The 19,883-nt window shown below is 36.1% G+C and overlaps 1 protein-coding gene across 2 annotated transcripts in view; it reads left to right on the top strand.

Moving 5' to 3' along the window:
• Window positions 1–19,883, top strand: part of REV1 (REV1 DNA directed polymerase) — a 68,356-nt gene that overhangs the window by 16,658 nt on the left and 31,815 nt on the right. For both annotated transcript variants that reach the window (XM_017861361.1, XM_017861360.1), the window contains exons 4-8: window positions 2,447–2,615; window positions 9,508–9,660; window positions 12,976–13,685; window positions 16,330–16,437; window positions 17,810–17,926. In XM_017861361.1, the coding sequence (XP_017716850.1) occupies window positions 2,447–2,615; window positions 9,508–9,660; window positions 12,976–13,685; window positions 16,330–16,437; window positions 17,810–17,926 (1,257 nt within the window). The remainder of the gene's footprint in view (window positions 1–2,446; window positions 2,616–9,507; window positions 9,661–12,975; window positions 13,686–16,329; window positions 16,438–17,809; window positions 17,927–19,883) is intronic.

Genomic DNA, 19,883 nt, shown 5'->3' with positions numbered 1-19,883 from the left:
AAAAAAAAAAAAAAAAAAAAAAAAAAAAAAAAATAGGGTAGCTTCCAGCTACCATACACGCCAAGAGTTAGCATGCCAGGCTGTTGGGCCTGACAAAGTGGTCCCTGGCCGCTGTCCATAGTGCACTATTGGCAGGTCTGTTTTTGTTGAAGCTTTGGGCCACCATGTGCCAGCCTATGTATGTTGTCTTCTGTCATTTTTTTTTTTTTTTTTGTAGAATCTAGGGCAGGATCCTGAGGTCATATACATTACTCGAAAGGAGTTCTAGTGTGATCGTAATTTATAATAACAGCAGTTTTCATGTTGAGTGCCTTCTACGTGCCAGACTCATTTCATGGTAACAGCTTTGTTTATGGAGAAAGAGGAGAAAGCCTAAAGAAGTTAAACAACTTCTCCAAAGTCACACAACTCAGAAGTGTGAAAACTAAGATTAAGCTCAGTTCAGTCTTACTCCATAGTTTATATGATCTTACCTTTTAACTAGATTGGTTTTCATGCACCACTTCACACTGAAGAATATGTAAGAGCTTTCAAAAGTGAACTTCAAAGAGCCCTCTTCACTTCATCCAGTAGAAGGGCAATGTATTTTCCAGTTCCAAATTTCTGGAGTAATTAGTTTTCAAAGAGCAGCTAGTAGAGGGGGGAGTACTTTATGAGTATGTATATGGAAAGTTAATGTGTTCTTGACATGTCTTTTTATTTGGTAAAGGACAGCCATTTTCTCTTTAAGTCATTAAATAGAATTAGTTTAGGAAAGTTACAGATTAACTTGCAAATTAATTTTTTAGATTTCTGTGACTTCATTGGATTTGGTGCCCATATTAATGCATTATAATATAGCCTTTAATTTGATATTTCTCCCTGTTACTTTATAAGATCAGCCAGGTTCTTTAATATTAGAGAAAGAAACTAAACTGTAGACTCCTGATTAATTTTCACTGTTTTACTTTAAATCACTCTGATGCTATAGTTCAGTTTTTAACTTAACCTTAACCCTGAAAACTTCCATTATTAATTTTGAATTCGTTTTGTTTAAAAGGATGCTTTTAAATCTCTTCATATGACATGCCCATTTTGGTAGCTACTAGTAACATGCGTTAAGCGCTTGAAATACAGCTATTCTAAATTGAGATGTGTTGTAAATGTAAAATACGCACTGGATTCCAGAGATTTAAGAATACAATAGAATGTAAAAATCTCGTATTTTTTCTATTGATTACATGTTGAAATAATATTTTGGATATATTGGGTTAAATAAAATTAATTTCACCTTTTCACTGTAATGAGGTTACTAAAAAATTTTTATGTGGCTTGCATTATATTTTCTGCTGAATAGTGCTAATATTTGTAATCAGTAATGTCAAATTCTGTGCTGTAAAATTTAGACAAACCTAGTATGTCTGTATGTGCTGTGAGTATTTTATCTTCTAGAAACTAAAGCTCACCTAATTATTGTCATAATGAAAATGTTTATTTAAATACTTGGACCTATATTGCTTGGGATTAAGCTTGGGATAAGCCACATGTGGAAACGCCTGGGTACAGCTGTTGTTAGGGGAGGTGTGAGTTAGAGCATTCATTAAGATGATAGGTGAAAGGAAGAGAACAGTGATGATTAATGTGATGCTAATAATGCAGGTCATAATATGACTTTAGTGAATCAGACATTTCTTTTAGGGGAAGCATAAGTCACATTGCTTCTTTAAAATATTTTCTTAAAATATTTCCAGTATTTAAGACATTTAAGATATTTTCTGTAGTTTTATTAAGAATAAATCATTTGAAACAGAATTGAAGAAAAAAATGGTGTGTCTTGGTTTGCAATCTTTTTTGTATTGCTGGACTTTATTTTTTGGCCTTTGTGAAATTTCATATTCGGGAACTGGATATTTACTATTCGATTAAGTTTTAAGATATTTTCTTAAATAAAATAAAAATCATAAAGCTTTCTAGAAGTAAAATCTAATAAGCCCTACAGTAAGTCTCCTTTATAGTAAGTATGAGTAAGTATTATTTATCTGACTCCTCTTGTATAGTCTGGAGGAGCTGAAGGATTAGTCTTTGTAAAATGATTCATAAATGGGTTTATAGTTAATTTTTATAAACAATATCAAGGTCATATGCTAAGTAACGTCAAAAATGTAAAAATATTTGTTCTGTTATTAGTGTTTGATTCATTACTTGAGGTCCCTATTTGCTCTGCTAGGCACTTCTTAGATGTTTTTGTATTAGTTGGCTGTCTGGCAGCTAGGAAAGGAGGATGTACTAAAGCAACATAGCTTTCTCACTTTGTAATTTACCTCCCAGCTTTGTTTACCTGGCAGCACAGCCAAGGAGAAGGTGAACCAATGACATTCTTAAAGTTGACCTATTAAAGGAGTTATTCACTAGGGTTCTACTTTCTTACATGTAAGACTCTTAATATATTTTAATATAAATTTTGCAGATCCTTCTGCTGAGGAATTGAGAAAACTAATGATGTTGCATGGAGGTCAATACCATGTATATTATTCCAGATCTAAAACAACACATATTATTGCCACAAATCTTCCCAATGCCAAAATTAAAGAATTAAAGGGGGAAAAAGTAATTCGACCAGAATGGATTGTGGAAAGGTAAGTTTAATTTTTTATTAAATTTAATTAATAAGTTTTTAAAGTTGGAATACTATTTATTTATTTATTTATTTATTTATTTATTTATTTGAGACAGGGTCTCACTTTGTTGCCCAGGTTAGAGTGCAGTGGTGTGATCACTGCTCACTGAAGCCTCCACCTCCCAGGCCCAAACAACCCTTCCACTTCAGCCTCCTGAGTAGCTGGGACCACACGCATGCGCCACCACACCTAGCTGATTTTTTGTATTTTTTGTAGAGATGGGTTTCACCGTGTTGCCCAGACTGGTCTCAAACTCAAGCAGTCCTCCAGCCTTGGCCTCCCAAAGTGCTGAAACTATAACCACTGTGCCTGGCCTTTTTATTTCTTTTATAAGTATGTAACTAATGTATTGCCTCCTAATTGACAGGGTGAAAAATAATGTCTTAACACTGCCCTTTAACCTCATGTTGATAATACTATAGCCTAGGATTTGGCATCCTAACAAAAGTAGCATGTTAATGTTTTTGCCAGGAGGTAGGGGTGATGACTCAGGAAAGTGTCAGGAAGCAGTTATTGGAGAAGGTGGATCAAGCATGTTATTCAACAAATATATGTGCACGTCCTACAGACTAGGCAGTGTTCTGTGTTCTTGGGAAATAACAGTGAACAAAGCAAAGATCCCTTCACTACCTCATGGAGTTTATATTCTGTTGGGAGAGAAAGAATGAGTAATGTATGAGTAAATTATACCATGTTGCCTATTACATGGGTTTTTAGCATATTAATACATCAAGATAATGTGGACTTAGAATGTTAGGAGTAGGGGAAAAGGAGGGAGTACAGTTTGCAGTATTATTTACTGTTTTTTAATGATTATATTGTGGTTCTCTGCTGTCGGTTTGGAAATAATTGTAAATCAGTGGTGGCCATTCGTACTGACTTCCTAAGTTTAAATATGTTATCTGAAACCTTGGGGATGAGCCAAAACTTAAGTGGTTTATATTTTTAAATGACATGAGGTACACAATACATATGAGCAATTGCTGATTATTATAAAGATAGAATTAAAATAGTAATTTTATGTATGGATAGATTATAATCAGTATATGAGAAATTGCTTATCTTTTTAAGTCAGTTGCTGAATTTTTTTTCTGGTTCTTTTACTAATTATAACACCCTCCATTAACTGTTCCACAAGTTATGTATTAACTCAGTTCTTTTGTATAGTGTATTTAGCTGCATAAATTCACAGAGAAGCAACATGGTGGAAAAGGCTGCACCTGGGCTCTGGAGACATTCTTGGCTTCACATCCATACTCGGCAGTCCAGTATCCATGTAACCTGGTATAATTTTAGAAACTTTATGCTTGGCCGGGTGTGGTAGCTCACGCCTGTAATCCTAGCACTTTGGGAGGCCGAGGTGGGCGGAGACCAGCTTGGCCAACATGGTGAAATCCCGTCTGTACTAAAAATATAATTAGTTGGGGGGGGTGGTGGCTTACGCCTGTAATCCCAGTTACTTGGGAGGCTGAGGCAGGAGAATCACTTGAACCCAGGAGATGGGAGGCCCCAGTGAGCTGAGATGGCACCACTGCACCAGCCTGGGTGACAGAGAAAGACTCCGTCTCAGGAAAAAGGAAAAAAAAAAAACTTTATGCAGTCACTCAGAACCTTGTTTCCTCATTTGTGAAAGAAGGCAAATATCTACCTGCTGTGGTTATGTGAGAAATAAAAATTGTTTGTACAACCTGGCACAGTGCCTGGCATGTTGTAGAGGTGTAATATATAAGAAGCTCCTGTTACTATCTTATTTTTATTCTGTAACATTAGCAATTAGAAAATTCCAAAAATTCAGAAGTATATTACTACCTCTAGAAAGTCAAATATATTGGCTGGGCACGGTGGCTCACACCTTTAATCCCAGCACTTTGGGAGGCCAATGCAGGCGGATCATGAGGTCAAGAGATCGAGACCATCCTGGCCAACATGGTGAAACCCTGTCTCTATTAAAAATACAAAATTAGCTGGGCGTGGTGGCGCGCGCCTGTAGTCCCAGCTACTCGGGAGGCTGAGGCAGGAGAATTGCTTGAACCTGGGAGGTGGAGGTTGCAGTGAGCCAAAGGTTACAATGAGCCAAGATTGCATCACTGCACTCCAGCCTGGTGACAGAGCAAGACTCTGTGTCAAAACAAAACAAAAAAAAAGAAGTCAAATATATTTTGCATATTAAGAATTTTTTAAACTTTGAGGGATAAAGTCAAACCCTATAACATCCTACTGATTCCTTCCTTTACACTGTGATCTCATGACCTAACCACTGTCTATCAGTGATACAGTATTGATTAAAATGGCTTTTACGGATGTGTCTCTTCAGAGGACTTGTTCTCAGTATATGAAGTTGGATCACTCAGAGTTGAGCTGTGTTGTCACTAGGGCTAGAGTTTTTAATCTGGGAGCAATAGTTAGGCTTTGGAGGGAATGGGGGATTTCTGTGAACAGGAGGAGAGTCGAGGGGAAAGGGCTGTTGCTGGAGGGTTTTGATTTATGTAGAAAATGGTGTTTTCTGGCCGGGTGCGGTAGCTCACACTTGTAATCCCACCACTTTGGGAGGCCGAGGTGGGTGGATCACAAGGTCAGGAGTTCAAGACCAGCCTGGCCAATATGGTGAAAGCCTATCTCTACTAAAAATACAAAAATCAGCCAGGCGTGGTGGTGGGTGCCTATAATCCCATCCACTCAGGAGGCTGAGACAGGAGAATTGCTTGAACCTGGGAGGTGGAGGTTGCAGTGAGCCGAGATCACGCCATTACACTCCAGCCTGGGTGACAGAGTGAGACTCCATCTCAAAAAAAAAAAAAAAGAAAAAATGCTGTTTTCCATTACAGTTGAGTTTTTTGCATGTTTTCTTTTTGCCAAATGCAGCTAGGGAGATAATAAGATAGAAAAAGCAACTTAGATAATACATTTTAAAATTCACTTTAATGGATTTTATCTTAGTGTGGACTGAGGCTTAATCGTTTGTCTTTAAGAGTGACTTTGGACAGCATGATTGTATATCCTATTGGCCTCATTTTGTATTTGAGGAGACAGGGCCAGTAGGGTTCACTGACTTGCCAAAGAACAGAGTACGTTTTAGAGTCCAGGTGTTCTGAATCCTGTCTGTGTCCTCCTTTACCATTAGATTAAGCTTGTTATAGATGGCCCATGGGGAAATGGATCAGTGTTGGCATATGTCTTAAATGCCAGGAGTCCATTATGTCATTGTAACATGGAATCCTTTTGGTTAAATTATGGCACTGTTTTTATTCACACTCTAATCCCTGGTTGATCTCTTCTTAGCTGTGTTTTAATGAGATTTTATTATACTTAAAAATACATACTATTCTGAATAATTAGTTTTGTTTTATTCGAGCAGTTTGAAAAGAAACTGCCACTTCTAAGTATGTGGGGTGTTGCTTTCATTTCAGTTCCCTGATGTCTATATGTCAGTAGAACTGAGTTAATGTAGGCATAATCATTGTATTATAGGGCCCTGACTTTGAAGAGGCAAGGGAGTCCTTTAATGAGGAGCCTGTGTACATTTAAAGTCTGAAATTATTTTACTAAACCCTTTGTTTTGTAAATCTCAAACTTGTACATGTATTGAAAGTAATGTATTGAAAGTACAATTGTATAAGAAAGTGTATTGAAAGTAATGGTTTTAAAAATTTTTGTCACAGTCTTTGTCTTGAGACAATTTTACATTGAAATTTGAAATGTGGAATAGATGAGAAGCTGCTATGACATACCCCACTGGCCCATCAAGCTTGAGGAGTGTCATGGAGCGTAATTTAAAAATATTGTCCTAAGTTACTACAGATTGTTCTTGTTTTTGTTGTTTTTGATTTTGTGTTGATCCTTGTAGATTGAGAACCTCGTAGCTTGGGCTTTTTATATTTGTATATCCTGTGATTAGATGGTCACGTAGATCTGTTGGGAGTTGCGACAGAATGATAATTTATTGTTCCAGTTCATGCCAACTCAATGGGATCTACTAGTAGGACTTTCAGTTTATCTTTTCTTTCTAAATTCCCAAACCATTTACGTTTGTCATGTGCTTACATATGAGCCAAAACTTTGGTGTCTAATTACATTCAGTGTAAATATTAGAGTGCTTATTCAACTCATTTAAATAAAAATTGATTGCAATTTTATCTCTCATTAGTTTTTTTTGCCATTCCTTGTGTTTTATTTTGTTCTGCCTGAACACAGAGGCTATAGAACAAAACAAGATGAATATATTCCCAAAACAGGTGAATATTTCACTTGCTATGACTGTTTTGGTTCATTGTATAGAATGTAAACTCTTTCATACATATATCTCAGAATATAGTTTCAATGTACATGAAAAAACTCAGTGTATAAGGAAACCGTGTGGTATTATCTTTTGGATAAAGATGGATTTTTTTATCCTCTCCTTTTGGTTTTGAAAGAATAGTAGAAAATGTCAGTACAGTTTCTTTGTGCTTAGGACAAGAGGGGAAATTAGTAAATGTGAGAAATTAATCCCAGAGAGATTTTTAAAAAGGTCTTATACAAATATGCTTTCAGATAATATTTCTGTCTATATATCTGTAGATAGATAAATGGGTAAGCAGGGATAATTAGGAGTATACAATGGATAGATCAGTGGTTTGGGCTTCAGATTATAACTGATATTACTTGGCTAACATTGCTATAGTGCGTTGGGCTTTAATTCGTTTTACTAAGTATCTCTGAGGGTATCTGACTTGAGACTTGGAGTATTTGAATTAGCTGTCTAATTTTGTATCAGTCTCCGTGGACTGACTTATGTAAGCCTAAGAATTCTGCGGGTGGCCACATGGCTCTTGTTAGGAGTTGGACAAGGCCTGACAGCCTTGTATATGATGAGTGCTGACCACAGAGAGCACCTGTAGAATCTGCATCACTCCAGCATGCTGTCAGTAGGGCAGGAAAAGCGAGCATGATCATAGGGCACTTTGTTCATTGCACTTTGGTTTTGCCTGAGATGTACAGCTGGCACAGTGGGTGTAGTTTCACTCTCTACTTATTTCTTAGTTACAGCTATCTATGATAAAGGATGGAAAGCTAAGGTTAGGATTTTATTTTAGGTATTAAGTATCTGTACTTCTTTTGGCGGGGGAAGCAAGTGGGTTGATACACATAATACCACAGAACAAAGATTTATAGTTAGGCAATTGAGACCAACTATTAAAGGTAGAAAAGGGCCAGGCGAGGTGGCTCACGCTTGTAATCCCAGCACTTTGGGAGGTGGAGGCGGGTGGATCACGAGGTCAGGAGATCGAGACCATCCTGGCTAACACGGTGAAACCCCGTCTCTACTAAAAAAATACAACAAATTAGCTGGGCCTGGTGGCGGGTGTCTGCAGTCCCAGCTACTCGGGAGGCTGAGGCAGGAGCATGGTGTGAAGCCAAGATCGTGCCACTGCACTCCAGCCTGGGCGACAGAGTGAGACTCCATCTCAAAAAAAAGGAAGAAAAGTTGGTTTGAGGAAAAATAAAGTAAAAAATAGTCTAATTTTAGGATTTTGATTCTGATATTTGAATGTAACCTGAAATTTTGAATGTATTTGAATGTATTTTGAAGGTAACCTAAATTTTGATAAAACATTTAGCCTGCTAATAAATTCATTGGGTACATGTCTTGTGACTAGTATAGGATGTTCTTTACTATCATAATTTAGTAGTTATAGCATTTGATATAGTTTAAGGTACTTTAGGTAGAATTTTTAAGTATATATTGACATAATTATATAAAGGACATACTCTGTATCGTATATAGTTCCATTTTTAAAATCTGTTAGTATGTTTTCCTGTATTCCAAGTTGTTGACTCAGTTATTTTTAATTAGTATTCTGTAAGCCAATTCAGTCATTTCTTAAATGATTATTATTTTTAAAAAAGTTTTGTGAGGCACCATTTAAGAAAATGAAAATATCAAGTCTTAGATTTATGAGACAATAAGAAATGCATTTTATCATATTATTTGTCAGTCTTTTCTAAATAACTAAGTGATGATTCCTTGGTATATATTTTAGGTTTAAAATCCAGAGGTTGTTCTGAAATATTTTCTAATTTGTTAAAGGAGCTTGTTTTGAAATTTGGATGATAGCCTAAGTATATTGATTGGTTGTTTTGAAATTTGAAGTGAAATGATAATTTTAAAGGTAGAGTAGCCATATATAACTCAGTTTATTAGCAAGAAAATATCAGTTTAAGATACTGCAGTCAAATTAGTTGTAGTTCTGAAGTACGCAAGGAAGCAGACATTTGGGAGCTTCGGTTACAGTGCTAGTACCACCTAGCATTATAATACTGGTGTTCCCTGCATTTGAGTGGTGATGTGTGATATGCTGTGAGGATGTACATGGTAGTTTTGGCCCCTGTAGAGTTCATATCTTCAAATGGCCTTAGCTCTTACCATCCCTGTATACATAAAAATAGTATAAATTATTACTTTTGAAGTTGAGAGTCTTTAGTTTGTCCTATATTTTTATTAAGTTTCTGACATGAATTTGGAAATTGAAAATCCTTACTCAGTTTACTTATCCTGGAAAACCTTAATATATGAGATGAGATTTTGATGAAGTGTTAAAGATTCTGTCTTAACTGTTGACAGGGTGGTACATATAAAGTAATGAGGATCAAAATATTGACTAGTTCAGCTCTGTGCTTACAGTTTTTCCCCACTCTAAGATCATATTGTATTGGGACCGCTAAAACCGAGCAAGAAGGAATAAACTAGGAAAACAGATGATGGCCTGTTGTTGGTGAAATACTGTATCTTTGAGGACATTGATTTTTTTTTTTCATGAAGCTCATTGTCACCAAGTATGGAACTCTAAATTGATGTTGCTTTTTGTTTCAGCATCAAAGCTGGACGACTCCTTTCCTACATTCCGTATCAGCTATACACCAAGCAGTCCAGTGTGCAGAAAGGTCTCAGCTTTCATCCTGTATGCAGACCTGAGGATCCTGTGCCAGGTCCAAGCAGTATAGCCAAACAGTTCAACAACAGGGTGTAAGTTCATCTAGTTGGTGATTACTGCAAAGCTGGGTTTTGTTTTTTGTTTTTTGTTTTTTTTTTTAAGACGGAGTTTCGCTCTTGTTGCCCAGGCTGGAGTGCAATGGTACAATCTAGGCTCATTACAACCTCTGCCTCCAAGGTTCAAGTGATTATCCTGCCTCAGCCTCCCCCATTACTGGCGTGTGCCACCACACCTGGCTAATTTTTGTATTTTTAGTAGAAGTGGGGTTTCTCCATCTTGGCCAGGCTGGTCTCAAACTCCTGACCTTGTGATCTACCCTCCTCGACCTCCCAAAGTGCTGGGATTACAGGCATGAGCCACCACGCCTGGCCGCAAAGCTGGCTTTTATCAGTGAGCATGGCTGGCCCCTGCTCTTTTACAGACAGACAGGAGCAGATACGAACCCTGGCCATTCACTTATAATGAGTATGTTGAAATATGTGTGTATGAGTGTCTTATCTAAAATGAATTATTTTATGATGAAAATTTCATACATGTAAGTAAGATTTTACATTCATACTAGTTTCTCACCTTAAGCTAGTGGATCTTAATTGTTAGTAAGTTTTTTCGTGGATTTTCATGAAAGTAATTATTTCCTCACAAGTAATTTGTATTGCTTTCTCAAAACTGAACTAACTGCACCAGCTATATTTTATTGTACTCCATGCGTAAAAGACAATGAAAATGTTGACACTTCTGAATTATTTTGAAAATTCAAAATTCATAACTACAATTCTAAATATGTAAATATATAAATGGAAGTTTAGTTGGTGACCCTTGGTTATAGAATTGAGAGTGAATCTAGACTTTATTCCATGTGGCTGCTTTTTTTTTTTTTAAATATTGATACAAGCTTTAGTTGCAACCCTGGATAAATTGGTTTCACAATTAATTGGTGGGTTGCCTTACCTTGTATATCAGGTGGTTCATTTTGGTTAGCCTTCTCTTTGTTTATTAAATTGCTTGCTTTAGGAGTTGGATATATATTTTTTTTTCCGAAAAGACCAGGAGTCTAATTAATCTGAGAGGATCCAGTATCACTGCCTTCTGTAATTTTTGTTGTCATTTGTTATTTAACTTGTACTCACAAACATATTCAAATATTTTTCATGTTACCTATAGCTTTTAATTTTCTAATGTGGTATCGAGGTATATAGCAAATAATACCAGAAAACCTTTTCACAGAGTACATAGCTTTATCTTTCTTTTCTTACCCACATTAATAAAAGTAGAAAATAGATAGGTTTTTTCAAGATCTTCTTTGTGACACTTTTAGGAAGAAATTACCTATTAGATTTTACTTCTTAATACATTTATGCCATTGCCTAAGAAATGTATCTCTACCCGTGATATTTCCAGTACAGCTACTTTGCAAATGTCCATTTGTCTAGGCTGAGAAACTATATAGTACAGGAAGAATGTATGTTAACAATGTATTTTCCTGCCAGTATATGGATTTCTGTTGGATGTGTTGCTATAATGCATGTAAAGGATCTTAATGTTTTTGACACAAAACTAGATGTAAGACTTTCTGACGTACATCACTTTTGTTGTTTTCTGGGGTTTTTGGGGGGCTATATTCAGTACATTTTGTACATTTCTTTGAAATGCTCATCTGTGACATTTTGCCCCCTTGCATTCTCTTTATCTCAAGAGGCTGACTTTCTCTGCATGTGACAAATCAGGTTTTCTTTTTTTCTTCTTTTAATCACATCCAGTTTGTCTTTTTCCCCTTCACTGGCATGATCATCTGTGAGGATGGCATCTACTTAGAGTTGCCTGTCACATTCCATGTGATGTTTAGCCACAGCCTGAGCTAACCCAGAAATGGGTCATCATCCAGCTTGTGGAGCTTTTCTGTGTAGTCAGGCTCTCATTACTGAGAAACCAAGTTGGTATTAGGATGAGGGACTTTTGGTGGAACCTGGTAATACTGTGGTAATTTCACCTGTGGCTTATTACTCTGTAGGGTAGCCCTACATCTGGAGCCTGCACTGTAATTGAATTAATGCTGTGGACATTTGGACATTTCTAAGTAGAATGAATTACTGCTTTGTAATTCAGGTTTTTGTTTTTGTTACTTAGATGATTCTTGTGAATGCATTTCTAAACAAACGTCTAGAGGAGCCAGGATGTGACTTTAGCATAACATTTGTCATAGGTTCTGCGTTTATAAAGCTGTCATCAGGAAACTTGGTCTAGATTGCCTTGTACCACCCTGGCATCTAAATATGCATTTCTTAAAATGAAGTGCAATTTCCCTTGTCAGTAAGGCAAGTGTCCTCATTTTTCTGGGTATAAATTTTACTGAATTACCCCCACACATTGACATGGCTTTACTTTTGTCTACTTGTGCAACAGTTAGCTCATTAATAGGTTAATCAATATAGTCACTTTTTTTCCTACTGAAACTAGCTGGTTTCATACTGGATTTAATGTGTCGAATAGTACCTTTCATTAAAACTAGGAAGAAGAATTCAAGTAAGGTTTTAAAATCTATTTTTGTGAAAGTTATTTGTAGTATATTAATTCAGCAGATATTTATTGACTGTGTAGTAAATGCCAAGCACTGTGCTTCATTCAGAACTGGATATTTAGAGCTTATAGATTCCAATGAATTCTTTATGGGAAAATAATTAAAAGTTTTTTGGGTTTTCTTCAGCCATGAGAAATATTCTATTTTATTTCTTCTTTTGGTACTATCTTGAAGTGAAAATTAAAAAAACAAAAAACACCTAAAGGGCTGTTAATATTCTATAATATTCTAGATTTTTTCTAGTTACCTTGCTACTTTTGCAAAGAATGATCTTTTGTCAAATCAGAATATAAAGTTTGTGGTTTAATTTTCAGGGTTTTTTTCATTGTCAATATTCAATATAAGAATTTCCTGGCTGGGTGAGGTGGCTCAAGCCTGTAATCCCAGCATTTTGGGAGGTCGAGGCAGGCGGATCACGAGGTCAGGAGGTCGAGACCATCCTGGCTAACATGGTGAAACCCCGTCTCTACTAAAATACAAAAGAAATTAGCCGGGCGAGGTGGCGGGCGCCTGTAGTCCCAGCTACTCCAGAGGCTGAGGCAGGAGAATGGCGTGAACCTGGGAAGTCGTGCTTGCAGTGAGCTGAGATTGCGCCACTGCACTCCAGCCTGTGCAACAGAGTGAGACCCCGTCTAAAAAAAAAAAAAGTTTCCTGTTTCCAAAGAGAGAAATACCAAACAAAGTGTGTACCACTAAGAAAATGTTGAAATGAAAAAATTGTTTTAACCTAAAAGTCAGACATTATTAACTTAAAATTTTTTTCCCGCTTTAGAAATCACATCGTTAAGAAGATTGAAACAGAAAATGAAGTCAAAGTCAATGGCATGAACAGTTGGAATGAAGAAGACGAAAATAATGATTTTAGTTTTGTGGATCTGGAACAGACCTCTCCAGGAAGGAAACAGAATGGAATTCCTCATCCCAGAGGCAGCACTGCCATTTTTAATGGACACACTTCTAGCTCTAATGGTGCCTTAAAGACACAGGATTGCTTGGTGCCCATGGTCAACATTGTTGCCAGCAGGCTTTCTCCAGCCTCTTCCCAGGAGGAGGATAAGGCTGAGAAGAGCAGCACTGATTTCAGAGACTGCACTCTGCAGCACTTGCAGCAAAGCACCAGAAACACAGATGCTTTGTGGAATCCACACAGAACTAATTCTTTCTCATTATCACCTTTGCACAGTAACACTAAAATCAATGGTGCTCACCACTCCACTGTTCAGGGGCCTTCAAGCACAAAAAGCACTTCTTCAGTATCTACTCTTAGCAAGGCAGCACCTTCAGTGCCATCCAAACCTTCAGACTGCAATTTTATTTCAAACTTCTATTCTCATTCAAGACTGCATCACATATCAATGTGGAAGTGTGAATTGACTGAGTTTGTCAGTACCCTACAAAGACAAAGTAATGGTATCTTTCCAGGAAGGGAAAAGTTAAAAAAAATGAAAACAGGCAGGTCTGCACTTGTTGTAACTGACACAGGTAGATACTTACTAAAATTGTTTTCTTAAGACACAGTCACGCTTGATCATTTTGCTCTTATGCTATTATTGGTATTTCTGGTCAATATGAAGTTTTCATAATACAAAAGTCTCAGAATGTCAAGTCATGTAATCTACAGTAAGCATAACATTATAGAAAGCTTATTTATTAAAATGTTTTTAAAACAATTAGATTTATTTGTGGCTGACTGAAAATTTTCAGAGAATTTAAACAGTAAGATGGTTGGGATTCTGAGCATTCATTCCTCATGTAGACCTTATCAGTTGGTGAAGTTTTGAACTGTGTTAATATAACATCTATCCAGTGCTTAAACCCCTGTAAGAATGCAGTTGGTTTGATAAGAGTAATTGTTAATTTCTAGAAGCTTGCATCATAATGATTTTTTAAATCAATTTTGACATAGAGCTGTTATAATTAACAGTGGTAAACTTTCAGTGAGGTTGTCATCTAAGTGCATTGGTTCATTGTATTTTGAATTTTAATACTTTCCTTGTTACCAAAAACAAATGCAAACACAGTAGCAGACTGTGTTTCTGTGCCAGTCATAAATTAGTATTTGGTTTGAAGTTTTAGTTCCTTTTACAGATTATAGGATTTTTTTATGGGGAGAGACCTCAGAGATTAATACTATCCTTTAATTTATAGCTGTGGAAACTGAGGTATGGGGAGAAGCTCATGGTTCTGTCCTAGAAAGTGATAGAGACTCTATGTGGGGTGTTTTCTGTTACGTTTTACTGAGTTTGATGTATTCCTACGTACTTCTAGTCAAAAAATGCTTTTTGGTATTTAGGAAATATTTCAGAATAATACAGATATTAGATTATCCTTACATCATGTCTTGGCCTTGTTACCTGAAGGTTATTTAATTCTGAATGCTTCAAAGAACTATGATTAATTAGTTCTATGAATGGGAATAAAATGAGAAATTTTGTTATTGTGTGAAAGCATTTGGTAGATATTTGGCTTATGCATTCTGTACTACTTGAATGTTTAAAAGCATTATTTTGAGTTGCTTGCATTATGTTTATGTGATACTTTGAAAAATACTTCTATACAGCAGAATTGTGATTATTTTATAAATCATTTGAGATAATATAGAGGGTAGTAAGGAAGTACCTGGCTTTGGACTTAGATAGTTTAGCATGAATCTGAATCCTTACTCTGCCACTCTTATGCTGCAGGACTATGGACAAGTTAGTTCACCTCTCTGAGTCTTAGTTTTCTTTATGAAGAGAAGTGATAGATAGTCCACGATGTTTGCCTCGTGGGGTTGTGAGCTTAAGAATACATGAGCAGGCTGGGCACAGTGGCTCATGCCTGTAATTCCCACACTTTGGGAGGCTGAAGCAGGAGGATTGCTTGAGCCCAGGAGTTCAAGACCAACCTGGGCAACACAGTGAGACCCTGTCTCTATCAAGAAGAAAAAAAAATTAGCTGGGCGTGGTGGCAGGGGCCTGTGGTCCCAGCTACTTGGGAGGCTGAGGCGGGAGGATTGTTTGAGCCCTGGAGGTGAAGGCTGCAGATTCCATCACTGCACTTCAGACGGGGCAACACAGTGAGATGCTATCTCAAAAAAAAAAAAAGGTAGTGGGGAGAACTAGGTACATGCTGTCGCAGGCACAGTTTGGTAAATGGAGTGGTCCAAAACTGTTAGGGGATATCTGTTTTTGGAAGCCTATTATAAAGACTAACCCTCAGTACTAATATTTTTAAGCCTGAGAAAAAACTCCTTTATGAGATCAGAACTTTTACAAGCTCAGGGTTCTTATTTCCAGAGCTTGTGTATCTTAGAGGACCAGAGGAAAAGGCAAAGGATGAGACAGATAATAGAAGAAAGCTCTGCTTGTGCCTAGATTAGGGTTAAAATGACCATGATGAATCTCAGTGTAGCACAGGATGATTAGAAGCTTTTGTCCTTAGGTGAGGACACTCGCCTTCATCTCCTTAAATGTGGTCTGTGTCATTCAGCTCTGATCTTTTAATAGTATTTAATGGCATAAGGGTAAAAATTTACAGATTTATGTTTTATAGACTTTTTCAAGTACTTAGAACAGCAACATGGTAGTTTAAAGGCTCAGAAATCAGACTGCTTGGGACAGAATCACAGCTCAACCACTTAATAATAGGATGTGTGACTTAAACCTGTAGTCTACAGAATGGAGATGATACGATTACCTACCACATAGTTGTGAGAATTTAAATACGTACATGTAAACCTCTTAACAGCGGTGCCTGACACCTACCAAGCACTGGATAATAGTAGCCATTTTTATTGTTGTTATTTTATCCAGGCGTGTTTGTAGATTGCATGTAATAATGATCATCAAGATAAGTTTTACTTAGCTTCATGTAACTAAATGTATGCCAACACCTTTGTATTTTTATAAAATAATCAGCACAATGAAATAATTTTAAGATGTACTTTTTGACAAACTAATTAGAGACAATTAAATTTGGCTTCTCTTGAGGTGATAGCAGTAATCTGTAGTCAATTCTGGTTTTTTAAAAACACTCCATTCTGCGTGTAAGCATGTTTTAAATATAGTTTCTAAAATTAACTAGACCTGATGTTTTAAATAAGAAAAATTAGCTTGGGGTTTGAATGCTGTCTTTTTCCTTCTAGGAGATATGTCAGTATTGAATTCTCCCAGACATCAGAGCTGTATAATGCATGTTGATATGGATTGCTTCTTTGTATCAGTGGGTATACGAAATAGACCAGATCTCAAAGGTCTGTATTCTTGCTTACATTTTAAGAAAATTGATATATTGTTGTAAATACATATTCAAAGAGATTACAAAATCTCTTTTAAAAAAATTGTGATTTTTCTTGGGAAAATCAGTTCTTCCAAATTTCTGTATTCGATTATCAAGGAAGGTATAGGGGAATTAGAGTTTTTCTTTCTCCCTGTAGAGATCTTCAGGGAACAATATTCATCTTCCGCTGAAGGATATGTCATCGAAGACTAATGTAGGCAGGATCTGTATTGAGCATTTTCTAAATTTGTATTTGTATTCCTTGTTAATGAATGGAAATTTTATAGTGGCTCTTGTCTGTGAGACTTGGGTCATTATGCTTTCTCTTTTGAGCAAATAACTTGATTAACTGTCCTGATGCCCATGAACATCCCAGCATTTGGATTGTAGGATAATTTTGCATTATTGAATATTGCTAAAATATGTTAAGTCATGTGGACGGTCTTTGTCTTAGTGAAACTGCAGATGTTTCTGAACTAGTCAGTACTTTAAAAAGCATACATTCTGGGTTTTCCAGTGTTTGCCTCTGTCTGAAAGAGACAACTTAGTGTTTTCTTCCCTTAAATAAGGAATCACCGTGGCACAGAAGCTGCTGTGTTGAAACCAGGACTTTATTTTTGTCATGGGTAGTGGTTCCTCAGCTCTGAAAGGAATTTTTAGAATGTTAAATAATTGATTTTCATAGAGTAACTTTTTAATGCATTGTTGATTTTATTTTATTTCTTGGTCCTCAAAATAATGCATTCAGTAAATATATATTTATCCATGCTGTTGCTTTACAAATTTAGAGAAATCTTGTAACTTAACACACATACAAAAGGACATGATACAGGAAAGTAAGTTTATACTAAAGCAAAAATTGAGGGGCTGTATGCTCATGTTTGATAATGTAGTAGGTCAGATTGTGATTCTGATGTGTATGTATTTAGTTTCTGTTGCTGTAAAATTGAGAGAGAAGTATAGATGTTAACTCTAGAAATACAAAAAAAGTATACTTAGTGTTTCTTTCCCCACCACTTAACGTCTGAATCTAGGGTCTTGAGTTGCCTTTTTTCTACAATACGAAATCAAACAAAAACCCTGGAAGGCTGAGTTGACTGCTGCTTTCAGGCTGAAAAAATTTATCAAAATGGTCACAAATAATTGGCTTTTTTGGAGGTGCTGAGAAACTTAGATGACATTTACATGGTGATTGATAGTCTTTATTAGCTTCTTTAAGGATTAATGTCTAAGTAAAGGTAAAGAAAAAAAAGGCATGTTTTAAAAATCCTTTGAAAAATTTTTGCTTACATGTTGTTAACATTCCTGTACCCATATACAGAAATAATTTAATATTTTCCTCACAGGCAAACCAGTGGCTGTTACAAGTAACAGAGGCACAGGAAGGGCACCTTTACGTCCTGGCGCTAACCCCCAGCTGGAGTGGCAGTATTACCAGAATAAAATCCTGAAAGGCAAAGCAGGTACAAATGAGCTGTCTTTGAAGTCTTAATGCTCCTGTGGACGGCTTCTGGATTTTGCTATTGGCATGGTTGTTACAGAAATGAGAGCAGAGTTGTAGCAATTAGCTTTTTCATTCAGGGCTTTTAAGGATATCACTGTTAGGTTTTGTTGAATTGGAGGGTGACGTTTTCCTGAAATAGAGTGTGAAGAATGTTTTACAAGATATGCTTTGTATAAATTTAGATTGGGGATAAAAATCATGGGCATAATTTAAAGAAGCCTCTGTCTATTGTGAGAGTTAATTACTGGTCATTTGGTTATTGCATCACAGTAAGAATGTTAAAGTTTGTGTTGCTCAAGATATTTGTATGAGGAGGTAGGATAACAAACAGTAGAACTTTTAATGTATTGGAATTAAAAGTGAACACCAGTAATCATTCTCCATATCCTTTAGTGAACCTATTTGTTATGAGATATAACCTTGTTGCCTCTCTTGACTTTTTAATTTTGGATTATTAAGCAAAATCATAAGTTGTACTAGTCATGATACTTATTAAGATTTTCATGTGTCTGTTACTTTCTTCCCCTGAGTAAACTCGCTGAGAAATGTTTTCTTAGAAATTAAATTTTTTAAATAATTGATTTGTTTTCTCATGGTTGTTTTGCAAAGCCAAAGAGAATATTTTTAATTAGTTTCTCAGAAATATATTACCCAGAAAGTAGTCAGAAGTTAGATATACAGTGAAATGGAAAGCATGCAGTCTAGTTTTATTGCAGTTATTTCAGTGCCCTTGTTGTCAGTTATAAAACGTTAGGCTTACTTGTCACAATGACTCCAATGAAATTAAGGCAAAAGGAAAGCCAGCGAACATCTCTGAGGACTTTTTTTGGGATTATAGTCTTTTTGTTGGTTTTGATCTTCTGTTTATGTGGTCTTAAGTACAAAAGAACATAATTGTAGATACATGTTTATGCTTTGTGTGTACATTTATTTCCAAGTTTTATAAATGTTTTCTTGGTCTTTAAATCTTTGCAGAGATTTTTGAGATTCTAGAATTTTGTGTGTCCTGAGTAGGTGTGGAGTAGCTGTTACTGAACTTGACATTTAGTTGTATTGTGGTATAGGTAGTGTAAGTATTGGTAGTATGGTTTTTGTGGTAGGTTGGTTTTTCTTTTTGTATTTTCTATGTGCTATTAAACAGGTGAAATCTTAAGTTCTAGAAAATAAGAAATAAATAGCTTAAGGAAGTACACAATACTTGTCATATATTAGGCATTTATGAAATACTAAAGAATGTTGAAAGAAGAAAAACCACCATGTATATACGTGCAGTAGCATCTTCAGTGCTCAGAGTCTCTCTGGTGGGTAGTCTTGTTACACACGTCCTTTTATCGGCAGTCTGCATTTAAAATTTTGACCTTGACAAGCTCACATTCCTTAGGAGTAGCGGAGAGCTAGTTCTCTTTTGTCTTTTCTTCTGTTACAATCTTAACTATAAATGGTTTATTAACACAATACTGTCATTGGTTACTTAATTGTCTTCATCAGTTTAGTCACCTAATTTTTACAACGTTTTCAAGACCTTCTATAATCACATCCCCTTCACATCTAAATGTGGGTGGTAAACCAGAAGGGAAATATTGGGAGAAATATTTAAATTTCACTTGCCATTGAAAACTGTCAAAAGGAGATTGTCCCGTCACTAGAAAAGGTGATATGACAGTTTGTATTTTATACTCTTTAACTTGATGTCATTTACTTTTATATCCTAAGCCTTTTCGTGCATTAGGAGCTCACCAGAATATTTGCTACATATAAAATGAATTGATTATCCTTTATTATAAAATTTGATTACAACTAAGCTTGTGCTCAGAACTTTTTTCAATGCTTTTGTTCCTCTTTGCTTGTTATTCCCTGATCTTTCTTTCTCTGGGTCATTATCAGACATGGCACCAAATAGAAAAATATTGAGGATC

Source organism: Rhinopithecus bieti, unplaced genomic scaffold, assembly GCF_001698545.2.
Source record: "Rhinopithecus bieti isolate Rb0 unplaced genomic scaffold, ASM169854v2 scaffold_61590, whole genome shotgun sequence".
Lineage (NCBI taxonomy): Eukaryota > Metazoa > Chordata > Mammalia > Primates > Cercopithecidae > Rhinopithecus > Rhinopithecus bieti.
This window is presented reverse-complemented; position numbering and strand designations above follow the sequence as displayed.